At 35.0% G+C, this 19,172-nt stretch overlaps 1 protein-coding gene across 3 annotated transcripts in view; it reads left to right on the forward strand.

The window, feature by feature from the left end:
* The window catches only part of NAV3 (neuron navigator 3), a 346,824-nt gene that overhangs the window by 326,275 nt on the left and 1,377 nt on the right, over positions 1 to 19,172 (forward strand). For all 3 annotated transcript variants that reach the window (XM_028105477.1, XM_028105478.1, XM_088025643.1), the window contains 5 exons: positions 8,384 to 8,538; positions 9,564 to 9,635; positions 10,231 to 10,427; positions 11,375 to 11,493; positions 15,542 to 15,745. In XM_028105477.1, the coding sequence (XP_027961278.1) occupies positions 8,384 to 8,538; positions 9,564 to 9,635; positions 10,231 to 10,427; positions 11,375 to 11,493; positions 15,542 to 15,745 (747 nt within the window). The remainder of the gene's footprint in view (positions 1 to 8,383; positions 8,539 to 9,563; positions 9,636 to 10,230; positions 10,428 to 11,374; positions 11,494 to 15,541; positions 15,746 to 19,172) is intronic.

The raw sequence follows: 19,172 nt of genomic DNA on the forward strand, positions 1-19,172 counted from the left end.
GTAGCTTTTCCTTTAAGATCAGGAACAAGACAAAGATGCTGACTCTCATCACTTCTACTCAACGTAGTACTGGAAGTCCTAGCTAGAACAATCAGGCGAAGAAGATGAAGGAAGAAGAGAAGGAGAAAAAGGAGGGGGGAGTGGGAGGGGGAGAAGAAAAGTTATCAGAATTGGAAAGGAAGAAGTAAAACTGTCTCTATATGCAGATTTTATATATAGGAAATCCTAAAGACTCTACCAAAAAACTGTTAGATCTAATTAACAAATTTAGTAAAGTTTCAGGATATAAAATTAACATACAGAAATCTGTTATGTTTCTATACACTAACAATGGATTTTCTGAAAAAGAAATAAAGAAGTTGATCTCATTTATAATAGTATCAAAAATAATAAAATACTTAGAAATAAATTTAACTAAAGAGATAAATGATCTCTATACTGAGAACTACAATACATTGATGAAAGAAATTGAAGAAGACACAAATAAATGGATAGGCATCTCATGTCCATGGGTTGGAAGAATTAATATTATTAAAATGTCAATACTACCAAAAGCTATATATAGATTCAGTGCAATCCCTATCAAGATTCCAATGGCATTTCTTATAGAAGTAAAACAAAAAACAAAAAACAAAAACCCACTCATAAAATATATATGGAACCCGAAAGACTCTGAATAGCCAAAGAAATCCTGAGAAAGAGGAACAAAGCAGGAAACATCACACTTCCTAATTTCAACTATACTATATAGTCATCAAAATAGTATGGTACTGGCATGACAACAGACACGTAGAATTGGCAGGCACAATGAAACAGAATCAAAAGCCTGGTAATAAACCCAAGCTTGTACCATCAACTAATATTGGACAAGGGAGCCAAGAATACTCAGTGGATTCTCTTCAATAAATGATGCTGGGATAATTGGATATTCACGTGCAAAAGAATAAAACTGTACACATATTTACATTACTCAAAAAAATTAACTTGCAGTGGATTAAAGACTTAAATGTAAGACCTGAAACCATGAAACTCCAAGAAGAAAACATAGAAATAAAGCTCCTTGACATGGGTCTTGGTAATGATTTTTTGGATATGACACCTAAAGTACAAACAACAAAATAAAAAATAAACAAGTGGGAGTACATCAAACTAAAAACTTCTGCACAGCAAAAGAAACCATCAACAAAGTGAAAAGACAACGTATAGAATAGGAGAAAATATTTATAAGAAACATATATATATATCTGTGAAGGAGTTAATGTCAAAAATATAGGAAAAACTCATACCACTCAATAGCAAGAAAAGATATGACCCAATTAGAAAATGGACAAGGGACCTGAATAGACATTCTCCAAAGAAGATATATAAAAGGTCAACAGACACATGAAAAGATGCTCAACATCACTAGTCATTAGGGAAATGCAAAATAAAACCACAATGAGATATCACCTCATGCCTGTTAGAAAGGCCATCATCAAAAAAACAGGAGATAACAAATGCTGGTGTGGATGTAGAGAAAAGGGGACCCTTGTACACTGTTGGTGGGATTGCTAATGGATATAGCCACTATGGAAAACAGTGTGAAGGATCCTCAAAAAATTAAAAATAGTACTGCCATATGATCCAGCAGTTCCACTTATGGGAATGTATCCAAAGGAAATGAAAAAACTACCTCAAAAAAAAAAATGTTTGCCCCCCCCACCACACGTTCATAGAAGCATTATTTACAATAGCTAAGACATGGAAACAACTTAAGTGTCCCTGGATGGATGAATGGATAAAGAAATTGGGGTATATATACACATACACATATACATATATATGTATATGTATACACACAATGGAATATTATCCAGCCATAAAAAAATGAGGATATCTTACCATTTGCTACAAAATGGATAGACTTTAAAGGCATTATGCTAAGTGAAATAAGTCAGAGAAAGACAAATACTGTATGATCTCACTTATATATGGAATCTCAAAAAAAAAATTACCTGAGGCAGAGGTAGGGGGGGCATATAAGAAAATGGTGAAAAGGTATAAACTTCCAGTTACAGGATAAATAAGTCTTGGGATATAATATATAACATGATGACCATAACTAACACTGCTGTATGATGTATAGAAATGTTAAGGGAGTAAATTCTAAGAGTTCCCATCACAAGAAAATGTTTGTCCTTTTTTCTTCTTTCTTTTCTTTTTTTATTGGGTCTATCTGAGAAGTTGGATGTTAGCTGAACCTATTGTGGTAATCATTTCACAATATGTGTAAATCAAATCATCATGCTCTTCACCTTAAATTTATGCAGTGATGTATGTCAATTATTTCTCAATAAAAAATGTTCTTAATGGAGTAGTTTATTAAATCCCTATCACTGACCAACTGTGGGATCTAAGGCAAACTGCTGAATTTCCTTTGCCTTGGTTTTCCCAGCTGTAATATTGGAAAAGTAGTAGGGGCATGGTAAGATCTAAGCGTGTGTGTGTGTGTGTGTGTGTGTGTGTGTGTGTGTGTGTAAGAGAGAGAGAGAGAGAGGGTGAGGGGGAGAAAGGTACATATAATTAATGTATAATGTATTTCAATAAAGATTTCTTTCACAAATACAGACCCATATAGATACCACCCCCCAAAATTTGTTCAAAACTGTCTTATATGTCGTTTTCAAGGAGAACAATGATGTACATAAAACATGCTGGGATCTCTTAAATTTAAATAAATATAGCACATGAATTCCAAATATTCTTTGGAACTCAGCACCATTCAAATTTTTGTTGAACCACCCATTCTCATTTCAATGAAATAGAGACATGTAACCTGAGGCCAAATATTCAACTATTCTCTAAGCAGAAGTACCAAGAGCATAGTCGTTTGTTTGCTTCAGCCTACATGTTTAATGCCTCCTGTGAATTCTAGGTCTCCTCAGAATGTTATTTAAAAAGCGTTTTTACCACCATTCTTTTTCTTCTCAGCCAGAATGATGAAAGGATTATGTCCCTTAGCCGTCGTCAGTGTGTTCTTTGGATTTCCCCCAATGTCGGTATGACTTTAGAGGTGACTTCCTTATGAAAAAAAAACAAAACAAGTGGTTGGTAAAAGGAGAAGAATAGATTTGTTACAGGAAACCATGTCATTTTGACAAAGTTGTGAATCACTTAAAATCAAGTTTTGAATCAAGTAGAGTAATTTGGGCTTCATTAGGATTTAGTTTAACATGGTATAATAAGAGTTGGTTAATTTACACTAACAAAATTTGCACTTATAAAATTACTTACACTTATAAAATTTGCCTCACCCCCAAATCTACTGTTATATTTAGGTTCTTTTTCTGTCAGTTAAAAAACTGTTTAGTGTTTGGAGATGCTCTTAATCAATAATATTATACAAATCTTTTAAAAAAAGATTGTGACCAAACATTTCCAACACTCTTATTTTCTTCTTTTCCTGAATAAAATCACTTGTGTCGTTAACAGGTCAGCTTAGTGATTGTTATTACAAAAATAATGAAAAACAAAGCATTGCCAAGAGCGTTGGAACAGAATTAATGATCCTAGGAAGAAGTAATAGGAAAAATCCCTGGACAAATCATGTGGTGTTTGGCACCACGAAAACACAAAATACAACTAACAAACGTTTATTGTTTCTTTCTAAGATATGAATGAACTGTCAGTGATGCTGGATACAGTAGTTGCTAGAGAATTTAGCCACTTCTTGCCAAATTGTCAGAGAATCCACAGTGGTTTTGGTTGTTTGCTTTGCTTTGCTTTGCTTTCCTTTTATGTGTGGCGTGAGGTGAGGGGGAGGTAAGTGAGAATGGTATAAAGGAATAGGGATGAGTAGTTGAGATTGTCTGAGGGACAGATGCTCGCAGTGTAGATTTACTAAAGTGTGAGTGAGGCATGAAGTGATAAACCCCATCCCTGGAAAAGGAAGCCATGTAATGGTGGACGTGCATTATGCTAGGCCGTATTTAGCACTGAAGAGACAAAGCCAAAAAGCACTTACTGATTCAAAAAAAGAAACAAAAAACAAAAACAAAAAAAACGAACAATAAAACCATCAAATGAAAAAAAAATCTTTGGTACCTCTGCATTTTACATTCTGTCCCTCTTCAAGCTGCCGGCTGGAATAGTTTGATCGAGAGCAGCACACACACACAATTGCACTTTGTGACATTTGATATAGCGGGCCCAGAAGGCTGCAGATGGATTCAGTAAATAATATGTGGCCAGCTGAAAACACTTGGAATGTTAGGTAGGAAAAGATCAGAAAATTGGTCTTGGCAGACTCATTTTTGTTGTGTCTAGAGTCAAAACCAGAGAAGGCAATGATCAACAGCTTTTATAGAACTGCCGAGTTCTCTGTATATTTTCAGAGTATGGGATTCATCTCATTATCAGTGTCCATCTGGTAGATGTACCTGTTTTCTTTTGCCTAATTAGATCTTGGACATGAAACTTTTAATGCTAATGCCTCAGTACTTCAATCTAAGATTTAACCCCAATGAAGCGACAATGGGGATTATAAAGTGATTTCAAAGGGGTCTGAGGAAAACTCTTAAGTTGTATGCCAAAATTAGTTGTGTATGCCTATGTCCACTTGCAACTGGTCCATAGCTTTCATAAGATTCCCAAAGAAGTCTACTACCTTTCTCAAGATGAGAGAGAATCATCATAGAATCGAATGGCCCTACTTTTCCAAAATCACTCAGTGATGTCTTAATTACCAAATTCAATGTCCTTTGCTTCTTTTCTCTGTCTCTCTCTCTGTTTCTTTTATTGCTTATGTATAGAAAATCACTATAGGTAACCTTCTCTTTCTAGAAATTCCTCTCATTTTCATGATTATCGTTCTCTGTTTCCTTCTTACCCTCCAGCAACCTTCTTCTCAGTCTCATCCACTGACTGTTTTTCCTTCACCTACTGGTAAATGAAAATATGATGCAACATTCTGTTCTCTCCCACTTCTGTTCTCACCTGGATGACTCCCCTGGTTTCAATTTATATTGACTCCAATTGGACGCTGTAAGCCATGCCCACTCTCCTGAATAGTAGGCCTTTCCCTTAGCATACACATGTCTCTATTAGCATACTAAGTACACATGTTTAGAAAACCCAGTTTCAACTCTGAAAAAATACCAAATCCATCTTCTTCCATCCATCTCTGCTACTGCCACCCTCCCACCGAAATTAATACTATCACTTGGATGACAACAACTGTTTTCTAACTGCTTGATTCACAACTTCTGTTAAATCTTCCTTCTCTCTCTTTCTGATTTATCCCTTCCCCTCACGGAAAATAGAGTATCCTTTCATTATTAAAGTCTGACTGCATTAAATCCTGCAACATTTTTCCATTGCTTTCTGTACTAAGTCAAAATCTTCCCACACCTCTACCATCACTATTGAGTCCGATAGTGTCTCTTGGCTTCAACAGTTTTGTTATTCTCTTGACGGTTTCTCTTCCTCCTCTACAATATACTTACCAAACTTTGAAATCATGATTCTGACTATATTACTCAGAACCCCAGACAGAACATTCAGTATTTGTTGCCAACGGGAAAAGTCCAGTAACCTTTCAAATCATTCCAGGTTGCAAACTCTTCTTTCCAACTTACTTAACATTTATATTCACAAAAGATATACTATCAGTTTCTTTCCTACCACATTTTTTTGTATTTATGCCTTTGATTATTCTTTTCCCTCTATTTGGAAAGCTCTTCTTCCATTTTTAAGCATCAAAACATTACCTAATCCTAAAAATAAAAGGTTATTAGCAAATAATACTACCACCAGAAAATCTTTCCCAGCAGTACAAGTAAGGTTTACACACTCTGAACAAAATCTTTGGTGTATGCTTTTTTGATACATTATTTTTTTAAAGATTTTATTTATTTGTCAGAGAGAGAGAGAGAGAGCGCACGCCAGAGGGGCAGAGGGAGAGGGAGAAGCAGGCTCCCCACTGAGCAAGGAGCCCGATGCGGGACTTGATCCCAGGACCCTGGGATAAGCTGAAGGCAGACACTTAACCCACTGAGCCACCCAGGAAACCCACATACATTGTTTTTTTATTGTGAATTACAGTTTGGTTTTTTTACACACGCACATGCGTGCACACACACACACTCATGTAACCCACTATTCTGGGCAATAAGCTTCTTGAATGCTTTTTCCATTTCTAATTAATCATTATTTCCTTCATATTTATGTTTCATTTGATAAATAAATTGCTCTTTCCCTCCTGAAAAAAAAAACAAGTAGATGGTTCACATTTGTTTATATAGAAAGATCCACATTTTTCTGCATGGATTCAAAGTCTATTTTCTTTTTCGTAGCAACCACCACTACCATGTACAATTTCTTTTGTAACAACGGAGCACTTATTATTTCCCCAAACACATCACACACTCATACCTTCCAGCTTCCACTCTTTATTATTTGTACTTCAATAGTTTGTCCCCAAGTACCCTGTTCTCTGAACAAGTCTGGATGAGGGGCCTCTCTTAAGTTTCCCTATCGTGTTTTGTGCATTTCACTTACCACACTGTTTTTGTGATTTACTTGTTGACCTCTCCTTATCAACTCTAAATTCCTGGAATGGAGAAATAATCTCTGAATCCTTAGTGCCAAGAGTACCTGGAACATAATAAGTGCTTGCTAAGGTGTTTTGAAAGGATAAATAACTGCATAATTATCATTTGGAATTCTCATTATTCAGAATTCATCTCAAATTCCACTTCGCTATATGTCCATCAGGATCCCCCAGTTCGAAGTAATCTTTCTTCTTCCTAAAGACCACGTCTCTCTTTTAACCTCTCTCATGGGATATTTTACATTGCATTTTGTACATTTATTAGTTATGTATGTACCTATCACCCTCCCAAGCTCCAGCGTTTCCTTTTCTAGAAAGCTTTCCTTGATATCTACCACCTAGGCAAAATCCCCTCCCCGACCTCTCATAGCTCCTAATATACTATGACACTGTATTCAAATGATTTATCATATTTAAATTTTAGTACTTAATGTGACCATCTTAAAGCCTACAAGGGAAGACTTTTTAACCCCTATGCCCAGAAAAGTACTTGATTCAGTTCATAATTCATGTTAAACTTACTAACTTGAACGATGATCCATTATTTTTGTACACCTCAGGGGATTGTCTAGAGTGTTGAACATAGAAGAGAGGCAGTCAATGTTTTATGAATGAGTGAATGACAATATGGGTAGATTATTGATATAAATTCCATTTTTGTCTTTTAAGATAAATGAAATTCTCCAGACTATTCATTATTTTAAATGTATTTTTCTGTATTCTCTGATGTAGGCTATATTTATTCAACGTGATTGGCTCAATGTAAGATATACTGTGCATTAGTTTTCTAATAAATTTTATATTTAAACTTAAATGAATATATTACTAAATACCTCAAAACCCTGGCCCGATCCTTTTCTGCCTTTAGTTCTAAAAGTAGTATTACAGATGAAGAGGAGGCCTCTAGGGTGAGTGGTTCATGTATTCACCTGGCTGCCAGAAATTGGAATCATGGAATTGTTTTTTTAACCCTGAGGAAGATTTACAAATTGAAAATGTCATTGTAAATATGCAAATATTATGGAAATGCTCTTACTGATTAGGATAATTTTAAGAATCCTAATTATGTGTCTGGCCTACCCATCTGTGAGAGCAGTCAATTAGTGAACTGGTTATCATATTTAGATTAAAAGCTATTAGAAAGGAATAATACCTGTAGAAAAAAACCAAGAAGCTCAAGAAATGCTAAATGCTAATGTCAAGTGACCCAGGGAAATATAACAAATTTTATATTTGTTTAAAATCACAGAAGTTGCATACAAATTATAAATAATAACCATACTTCTGTCCAGGTCCTGGGGCTGTGGTTTCATGCACCCTATTGAAATGAATTGGAATTAAAACATTTAAAGTATTAGTGGAAACTTAGGTGTGCCATTTTGGACTTATCATAAGGTTTGCTAAAATCCACTTTTATCATTGTAATACTAAAAGCAAGAATCAAGTCTCAGTATTTGTGATTCATTGTAAGAGCTCATATCCAGAACTCACTCCCCCCACTCTCCTTTTTTTTTGCTTTTTTTAAGGGGAGACAACAACTGAGAAACATGCTTTTGTTTTCACAATTTTATATTTGCTGCAGCTCTTCTGTACTGATTTTTCTCTTTGCTCTTTTCTTTAAAAAATATATTCTCTCAGCATTATATTTTTTGCTTTGTTTTATATCATTGGAATGACCTATGGGTTTTAATCAAAGATACCGAAATGGCAAAGTGTGCTGTTCCTAAACTATGAATTGCTTGCCATTGGTATAAATTTATCATTGATGTATTTGTTTTCTTTATTTTTTTCAAGGAGTTGCAACAGTATCTAGCTAACCTGGCTGAACAGTGCAGTGCTGATAATAATGGTGTAGAACTCCCTGTTGTAATAATCCTTGATAATCTTCATCATGTGGGCTCTTTGAGTGATATCTTCAATGGTTTTCTCAACTGTAAATACAACAAATGGTATGCTTATGAAATATTTTGAGTGATAAAATATGAAAAAATGATCAAATTTGTTTCTTATGTCTTTATACCTTTTAAAACCAATGGTGGATGCCATTAATTTGAGAAGCTTTCGTTAATATTATAACATATTTCCAAAAAAAACCCTGTGCATTTCTTGAAACATCTATTTAGTCATTCAACAATTATGTCCCAGGTAACTTAATGAAACATGATTTACTTGATGGTGTTAGCTTCTACAGATATGCAGAAGGTCTGGGAGACCAATGTCAATGACAGAATGTTTGGATCAAGGAAATTAAGAAGAGCTCTGGTTTCATTTTTACTGCATATCAAAGTTTAAATTCACCCTTCCTATAAAGATAAATGTAATGCATTCAGATATATCTCCATTAATGAGTCTAATTTTTAACTGTTTACAATGAAAGTAAAGCTTGAAGTAGGGTATAAAAAAATCTGAAAACTCACTAAAGATTCACTATAGTATGGCCTCTAAAGGAAGGACCTATAAGAGCAACCTAAGTATTAGTTTTAATGGTACAATATCCCAAATAATCTCTGCTAGAGATTTTTTAAATGTTAAAAGTGGATCATCATAAAATCAGCATTGAAACAAAACTACAAATTTTCTCATGTCATTAAGAAACTTTAAAATATCTACAAATAAGAAAAGAGGAAAAATTAATGAATTTTATTATAATCATAAGATTCATAAGATGTTAGAATGAGATTGGATAATCCTGTGATTATTCTATCTAGCCTTTTTATTTTATAGATAAGTAAACTCAGGCTTAGAAAGGTAAAATGATTCTCCTAGGATGCTAGAGCTGAAGTTAGAGCCCCAAATCCAAATTTCCAGCTCAAGGATCTTTGTCATTTTTCAACCTAACATTACAAAATTACCCTTTTAAAGCCTAATGTTAAAATGGAATAATCCATATTTACCTACATTGTTTTTAAGGCAATTTTAATAGACTAATCTCTATTACCTTCAGCACATCTACATATTTTATTTTATTTTCCAGTCCATATATTATTGGAACGATGAATCAGGGAGTTTCTTCATCACCAAATCTAGAGCTGCATCACAATTTCAGGTAAAGATAAATTGAATGTTTTATTTTGTTTGTTTGTATTGTCTCTTTCTGTTTGCTTTTGGTTAGTGTTTTTCCATTTGTACATTGACATATCCTGCCAGTAGTGACCTGTGGTGTGAAAATAATTCTCACTTCTTCTGACACTCTTTCTCAAGCAGACATTTTGTGATCCTCAACCTGTAATCAGAAGTGTTTCTTTAAAAAAAAAGAAAAAAGGAAGGAAAGGAAAGAAATGTTTGTCCTGCTCACTGTGTCACCAGCTAAAGTAGAGCGCTTTTCTTCAAAGTGTGAGGAATGTGAAGAGAGTTCCTATTTCAGGATTTGTGATTCTCCTACAGAAGAGTACTCAGCATGTAGATTCCCACTCACTTCTGACGCACATGAGCTTCACTTTAGCTTAAAAAGAAAAGTTAGTTATATTGTATACCTTGAATGCTAATAGATCTCCTAACCCCTTTGATCATTAAAAGGAGCCACCAATTGACATGGGAATATTCTTCATTTATATTGGAAAGAGAATACTGTGGACTTAAAACTTAATTTATTTAAAGATTTCTGGTTTTGTTTTGTTACGTATGGTTTTGTCTTTTGGTAGGTGGGTGCTATGCGCGAACCACACAGAACCAGTGAAAGGCTTTTTAGGCAGATATCTTCGAAGGAAACTGATAGAGATAGAGATTGAAAGGAACATACGCAATAATGACTTAGTCAAAATTATAGATTGGATCCCTAAGACATGGCATCATCTCAACAGTTTTTTGGAAACACACAGTTCTTCTGATGTTACCATTGGTGAGTTCCAAAACTGCACTATGCCATTTTCCAGGACCTAAGGGTATGTGGTAACAATGACCAGATTGAATGGTAGAAAATAACAAGTAAAGTTCATTTTCTTTCAGGCTCCCAAAGATTTAAGTTTTCTTTTTTCCTTCTGAAAGTCTGCCTTCTTCTAGGCTTTACATGTCTGATTAGATTCATTTTGCCTGACTATTATGGTTTACCGAGATTTGACTGAAATCACGTGAGTTTAATATAGATACATATTTAAAGATCAGATAACTATTTGAAATAATTTATATCTGTTTAAAGTCTCTTTTTATGCTAAAAACAAATGTGAGCCAGTGGCTCACATCAAATATAGTCATGAGAGAAGATTTTAGTTAGAAATAATTTAGGTGTTTTATGGATAACAGAGGTGTTTCATACTTTTCCTTAAGGCAAAACTGAATTACTTCTCTTTAGTTGGCATAAAGATGTTTATTTTTCTAATCCTTCTTAAATTGCATGTATAGAAGTCTCTTTCCCATTGTGATGGATTATAAAGATGTACTCACCAAAGATACAAGGTAAATGAAAAAGAAGAATTTTCCAATTGAGATCAGAAGACCAAGGCTGAGTCCCACTCTGCAAATAATAACATATTTTATATTTGGCAGTTTAGTTCAGCATGGTTTCATCATCTATAAAATGGGGCAGGTTGACTGGATTATGACCTTTAAGGTTTCTCTTAACTCTAATATGTTATGTTCAAGATTAAGATTTTAGGGTAAAAGGAAGGAGAGTTCAGGAGATTGAGTCTTCAGTAAAACATACTTTGATAATAGTCGAGCTGGTCAAGATTGTAATTGTTTAAGAATCCTGCAAGACATATTATTAATTCCCCCAAAATGATGTCTTGAGTATTTGTGTGTTTAGGTTGTTACATGTAACGGTTCTCAAAATGGTTTGCTTCTTCTTAGGCCCCCGACTTTTCCTTCCTTGTCCTATGGATGTAGAAGGTTCTAGAGTGTGGTTCATGGATCTCTGGAACTATTCTTTGGTACCTTACATTCTGGAGGCAGTGAGAGAAGGTCTTCAGGTATAGTACTCAATTTTCTTTACTGTTTAAAAACAAGCAAAATCATCCTTTAAAGCAAAAAACATTCTTCTCTCTGGGTATTTATACAGAAAACTGAAGGCATGAACTACATAAATATACTAGTAAAGTTTTAAAAATCAACTAGTATGCAACACTTTATTTATTTGTATATTCTGTTCTGAAAATAAATATACAGAAGAAGGAGAAAACCTTTACTCCAACAACTACCCATTTAAGGCCAAACTAACTTATTGCCATGGGTAATAGCCGTCAGTTGATAGCCAGTTAATTAGACAGTTCTATATCTTATAAGACAGACATGTTAACATGGGCCTTGATCATTTATTCTCTTATCGTATAGTTTGCAACAAGTAGTTTTTGCTTACGGGTTCCCTGTTTTTAGTATGTTTCATTGTCTGAAGCCGTTTAACATCACTTGCAAGATCCTTTACTATTTTGAGGGAATGCTCTAAATTCTAAGGCAGTTGACTTTTTAAGATCTATGGCAGGTTGGTTTAGCAGCATCTCTGCTGTTCCTGTCATCTACCTTATGTCATGAGGGCCTATGCTGTCTCTTCTATGTACTCCTAATGAAAAAGTCAAAATACATCACTAATAAGAAAATTCTGTTTCTTCAACAAAATATACTATCTCCTTAAATTGGATTTGAGATTTCATGAAATTGTAGAATTGTAAAACTCAAGGTTGAATCTTTAAGATTTGTACTGCTTAATCATCCAACTTACTGTAAAAGAAAAAGAATCTAATCTTTTCAACAACTCGGCCAAAGTTTAGGAAGTTTTTGCTTAGGCATCTCTATCTCTGATTATCGCAGCTGCTACTAGGATTAAGATATGGTTCTTGCTTTTCACATTTTGTCATCTGCAATACTGTGTTAAGTACTTTACCCTTTAAAAAGACACTGGTTATTGATACTCCCTCCTTTCCCTTCCTTTGACCAGTACACTCTCCTCACCTAGTAGAACAGAAGGGCAGTATTTAGAACCATCATGATGGTTCTGGTGAACATGATGAATAAATATTAGGTGGATGCGCTGAGGATGTTCAGAGATACTGATCCTAGAACATGTTGTCCACTGGTTTTATTCCAGATTTAAGTAATACGATTTCATATTTGATGGGTATGAGCCAATCTAGCCCCAGTTGTTGTTTGGGTCCAACAAAATATAAATATACCAAAGGTTTTTATTTTTTAAGTATAACATCTCACTTTTCTGGGTTCCTCTGAAACTGTTATGCTAAGATGTGAGCTGAGTCTCTCAATTTCAATCATTTTATACAAAAAAATTTGTGTGAAAATTTATAATATGCTAGAAGTCATAATTTTTAAAACTAATATTTAAATGAAGGTTGTCTTCATACAGTTTCAGTATTAATAAGCTGTCATCCAAGTCTTTATATATAAAATCCTCTTTATTTCATATGTGTTCGCTAATACATATAAAGAAAAAGAAGATTTTACAAACTCAAAAACAGTAATACCTAACAATGCTTAACTTCCTTAAGTCTCATTTTTTAAAACTGCATCAGTTCTTTTTTAAAATACTTAAATCAATATTATTTATAAAACACTATCCTGAGAATTATAATTTAGGTGAAAGTATAACCATTAGAGTAATACCAGTTTCCCAGACTAAAACTGAGAGGTATTTCAAAATTATTTTTGAAGAAGGATAAAAATGTCTCGTTTCTCGCTGTGGTTCTAGAAGTTTAGTAGTAGGTTAGTGTAAATGCTGAGTCAACCATGATGTAAGGAGTAAGGGGGGAAATCCAGCACACAGGAGAGATAAGAAAGGAAAACCCTCTGGTGGGTAGACAGTTCTCATCGCTACTGAAGGATGTGCTCAGCCAGAAGTCCATTGGCAGATGATATTCCTGGGATGGTCCATAGATGTTTTCTGTAAGAAAAGGAAGAAAAGGAATCATGTGTGTTATGAACCATTCCTTTGGATCTACTGGTAACAAAGAACCTTGAATTGGAGCAAGAGATTAAAAAAAAAAAAAAGCCTGATTGCAAAGATGAAAATCTGAGTTGAGAGGAATAGAAAAATCTCTTTTCAAATGAATGCTTTGATGAGGAACCATGTAGGGAATGCTCTCTGTCAGATGTTCTAGTTGGAAAAAAACACTGGCAACACAATGGATTCTGAGTTTTATTCTGGTGATTCTACCTTTACTGAAAAGTCAACAATCAATTTATAGTATTCTAAATATTTAAATATTTAATAGTTTATTATTTTATAATATTTTAATATTTAAATCTTTCCAATTATTTTTCTATAATATCTATTTTACACTGAAATTTCAAATTGGACCTATTTAGCATTTGGTCACCTCCGATCTTGCTGTCCTTGATGATTCTTTAAAAGGCTGGCATCAGTTGATTCTAGACCTTCATATTCTTTTTGTAACATTGACATTCCAAGAATTACACATTTTCCTTCAATTAGCTTAAGTTGTATAGCAAGCAATGTCTTATAGCTAGATAAAGTAGGTTTTTAACTGAGAGAAAACTTTTGCTCCAAAACAAGATAGCCATAAAAAAAAAAAAAAAAAAAAAATCTAGTGATTGCTACTCCTGCCATTATCTCCCAAGGAATACACAGATACCAGGACCTGGCCTTCTGGCTTGCTTTCTCTCTCTCTCTCTCTCTCTCTCTCTCTTTCTCTCTTTCTCTCTTTCTCTTTTACTCAAGGCAAGGCTGACACAACCTCATACAGTTCCTCCAGGAGAAACCCAAAAGATAACTCCAAGGCAATCCATATGCCTTTTGTGGTGTCAGTATCCACCATTTTGCTTTTGTCTCTGAACCACAACAAGCCAACAAGCCATGTAGAACACCTCACAGTGTGCTATCTGAGACCAAATAGGCACCTGGGAACCAGGATTGCAGGCGGGAAGGAGGAGCAGGTCAAGGCAGGACAGAAGTATATCAAAGACCTAGTTTGGCCACGTTACTGCCCTCTTCTCTGCATTTTAGTTAGTTTTTTTTTTTTAAGATTTTATTTATTTGAGAGGATGAGAGAGAGAGAGCACAGAAGGAGAGTGAGAGGGAGAAGCAGACTCCCCGCTGAGCAGAGAGCCCGATGAGGGACTTGATCCCAGGACCCTGAGATCATGACCTGAGCAGAAGGCAGACGCTTAACCCACTGAACCACTCAGGTGCCCCTCCCTGCATTTTAGCTTTTCTTTCTGTTCCCCAGCAGCCTTGTACTTGTTTACAAAGTCCATTCCACCTCCACCTCTGCAGTGTGCCCTTCCTAATTTGGTTTCAATCTTGCTTCCAGCTTAAAAACTTTCAACATGTCTTATATTCATTTATCTTCTCCCCTCTCCTCCACTACCAGTACTTTAGCCATTATCATCTCTTTCTTACAGACTCTTTGCTTCCATTTGAGTCCTGACAACATTAATGCTTCCATTTCCCATTTTCCTCTTCTTTTACTGCTGGCCTTATAAATAAACATCTAAAAAGAATTTTTACAGGAAGCAATGAGATTATTAGAGGAAATTAATCTGGAGAAAATGATTATCAGAGAAAGTATTTTTATTTTCAAAGAAAATTTGAGTAGAGTGAGGTTGATGGAGAAAAAGGCTCTTATTTTATTTATCATCTTTGCAAAGTGCACTTTAGTAGAGAACTCTATTTAGTGTCTAGCATAGCTTTTTTCAATTCTCCATCACTGGAACTTTTCTTCCTCAACTGTGAGTGTTCTTTTGGTTTATAAAATTACTAATAAGGGTAAATATGAGCAGCGATTTCTATATGCATTTAAAAAATAAACCCACTTCGTACTCTCTCCCAAATGCTGACCATCTATCCCAGATGTTCATCTTTATTTTATTTCTCCTTCAAGTTGAAAGAGAGTTATGTAGACAGACATATATTTACAATCTGGAAAATTGTATATGGACCCAATTCCCTTGAAAGGACTCAGTGTGCAAAGGAATCACTCAATTAGTGGTCACCTGTTTTACCAAATAGAAATGTATTTGATATGTATTAGATATGTGATCATTTTTTAGATGTATGGGAAACGGGCACCTTGGGAAGACCCCTCAAAGTGGGTGCTTGACACATACCCATGGAGCTCAGCATCTCTGCCTCAGGATGGTCCAACATTACTTCAGTTGCGACCAGAAGATGTTGGGTATGAGGGCTGCGTAGCCACTAAGGAAGCCACAACCTCGAAGCACATTCCACAGAGTGACACAGAAGGGGATCCTCTGGTAAGAAGCTGATGTGTGAGTCTTCTAATATTATCTTAACTACGGTGTGTGGTCATCAATATTTAGTCACTTGTATCAAAGATACTAGTTATCTTAGTTGGTATTTGGAACTGTTCTGATATAGGTATTCAGTTTTTAACTCTTTTGCCTTTGGCCTACTTTCATCGGGGAAAATTCTTAAAAATGAAAGACCAAACTTGTATGCTTAACAATCAAGAAACACTAAAACCAGGCTGAACTCTGTGACCATAATTCTTATCTTATTATACAGAAAATTATGTAAATAAATTAATAAATCTTCAACATTACATACATGACTCACTTCACTTGGTATTTAAGAGAAAACTGAATTTTGTTCTTACATTTAAAAAAAATATAATCTAATGTACACTTGGAGAACTAAAGAATCTTTTACATATATCAACTAGTCTGACTAGACTTACAGTTAGTCTTTTGTTGCCTACAGTAGAGAAGACTAAACTGACTTGGAAATCAAAGGGAAGTTACTCCCTCTGATTCTCCCTGTCTTTCTTAATTTGAAGTTCTATATGGTTTAAGAAAGGTCGGTAAAACTCCAAACTATGAGTACTCTGAGAATATTAAGTAAGTGGTATTATTGGAAAAAGATTTTGTTTTTTATGTATTTTTTTCATGTTTATGGATGAATTTATATAGATTGGTGTCAGGTGTAATGCCTTTATTAGCTTACCATCCTATGGCTAAAGAAATCACTGGACTTGTACAATCAATACAGAAAGAAAAGATACTGAAATAAAGGCCATTATGTTATTTAAAACAAAAAAAGAAATGATTAAAAATCATAACCTATGACTATACCCAAGAACATAAAATGACTTGACATTTTGTGGAATATTCTTATGCCCACAACCCAACATATATACATTATCATCTCAGCTGACCAGTCTTAATATTTTGGGGGTTACATGTAAACAAGCTGATAGATTTTTAAGATCTTTTCCACAGCAAAAGGCATACATACACACACACACACACACACACAGAAAATTGTGCATGCTATTTCAAAGGGCTCTGTAGAGTCATGGAAGTATATACAAAGGCCTGCTTAGAGTCCAGAGAACAATATAGGACTTCCTATATTGGGCTTTTGCTCTAGACTGTAAAATCCTTAAGGGACTGGACCTTTCTTTTTCTAACAGGTAGTAGGCCCTTTAGCTCATACATAACTTGAAATAAACAGTGGTGGAGGAATTGGTTTGGATGCAGCATAATTGTGAGCAAATACTAATTAATTGCTGATAGAATGGTTTAGTATTTAACAGAGTAAATATAAACTTTAGGATACAAGTATGGGTTATTACATCTGAATTTTATAAACTCTAGTCTTGCCTTTGCGTGTTGATATACTGTGTCTGTTCCAGGTTAAGGAGAGGTTTTATAGAGTTTGTTTTGAGAATTAAACTGTCGAGTAAGGGACCCTTAGGGGATGCCCTCAATTTCCCAGTTCCCATAGTCCTGATCAGCTAAACCCATCCAGCACTCTTCCCTGGCTCTGAAAGCTCTTGTCTTCTAGTATGGAAAAGAGATCCAGAGTCTCCCATTCTGAATGAAAATTGGGGTTAAAAAATCTGACTTAAATGGCTGCTCAACTAAACATCTTAAGAAACGGGATTATGGCGTGTTAAATAGCAAAAGACTTATTATCATCTAAAAGTAAATCTTTGGATCAAGCACCTTCTGATAAGAAAATAAATATTCCATCTGCTTTTATTTTGTTATCGTCCCATAGCTACTGGCATCAAGTAAAAATATATTTGCCATCCAATCTAAATCAAAAATATTTGGAAAAAATCCACTATTTAATGTCAGAAATATGTTGGCTATGAATAAGGATACAAGTTGTTGGTGCATCTCATAGTATTTTATTCATCATCAACAAACTCATTTCATTCTTTCAACAAGTATTAATAAGTATGTCCTCAGGGCTAAGACCTGGTAGATAAATAAAAAGATAAATAAAATATTTCTGATCTCAAGAAGCTCACAGTTCATTAGTGGAGACATCTACCTATATAAATTACAGTAAAATAATGGTAGAGTCACATGCTCGATAAAGTTGTGAGTCCATTGAGGAAGTGATTAAGAGAAAGCTTCATAGAGGCAGAGATTCTTGAGCTGCGTCTGGAAGGAAGGATAAAAGTTCATCATGTGGTTGGATGGAGGATGTCCAAAATTAAGGAAGCAGCAGGTGAAACGTAGAATAGGGTAATAAAAATGATTATGAATAAAAATGCTATATGCAGATTGATGGGACTAGAACAAAAAGGGCAAGAAGAATTAGAGCTACAAGAGTCGGCAATTGCTAGATTGTGCCGAGGCTTGTTTATCTCTGTAGGAAGTTAAAACTTTATCACACCAATAATGAGGAGCTATCAAAGGTGTTTGGGCAGGGGACTTACCTTAAGCTAGATTTGCAGGTTATAAAGATCCCGTTGGTAACAGAGCAGAAGATAGATTAAAGAAGAGAATGGAGGCTGGGAGCCCAGCAGATTGGTAACAGCAGGGGTGATAAGGACCTGAGCAACGTGTTACAAATGATGGACGTTATATTTATGACTATGGATGTGGGGAAGGCAGAGGAGAGGAGAGGAGGGACATTCTTTTGCAGAGAATAACGATCTATCCCAGTGACTTTTGGGTCATATTTTAACCTTGCCCCCTCTTGTAATCCCCTTTGACTTGAATGCACAAAGCAACACTATGAGAAGGCAAATTAAATCTCGTGTGTACATTTATTATGAATCTAAGACTTGGAACTTATTCTAATAAAGCATATTTTCTGTATGGCACCATCTTGAAAGATTAAGACTTTAATGACACTTCTGTTATACCATAAAAGTTTTACAACATTCAGCATTCAAGTGATTTCAAACATTTGTGACTGAGGTTAGAATCATACCCCTTTAAACAGACCTCATTTACAATTTCTGCTCTTAGTAAATCAGGAGGACACTCAGCACACAATTGTGTTTTACAAATGATCTTCCACCCAAATGTTTGAACATACAGCCAGCGACTATTGACGGAGGAACTGACATCGGAAAGGGGGGAGGCAATATGAACGTGCATGAAGGGAGGGGTGTGTGGGTGAGAGACAGGGAGAGAGAGAAAGTACGTGTTGATGGAGACATTTGGCTTTTTGCCTTATGGGGTTTGAGAGGTTGTCACTAACTATTTTCATTTCATATCTGTATGTAGCTGATTTAATAAATTCAGAGAGTTAGACTAACAATTATGTTGAAAAATACTGTCCTGAAGAATATTAAAATGACTTTAAAATATGCTATCACTGTAGCATATTTTAAAGAGAGGCACGCTTGCTAAAATTGGTGATTACCAGTTTATCATCGATTTCACAAACGTTTATTGAACACGCATTTTACACCGA

This window comes from Eumetopias jubatus, unplaced genomic scaffold, assembly GCF_037043125.1.
Source record: "Eumetopias jubatus isolate StellerSeaLion01/CBP00866 unplaced genomic scaffold, mEumJub1_p1.0 scaffold_8, whole genome shotgun sequence".
Lineage (NCBI taxonomy): Eukaryota > Metazoa > Chordata > Mammalia > Carnivora > Otariidae > Eumetopias > Eumetopias jubatus.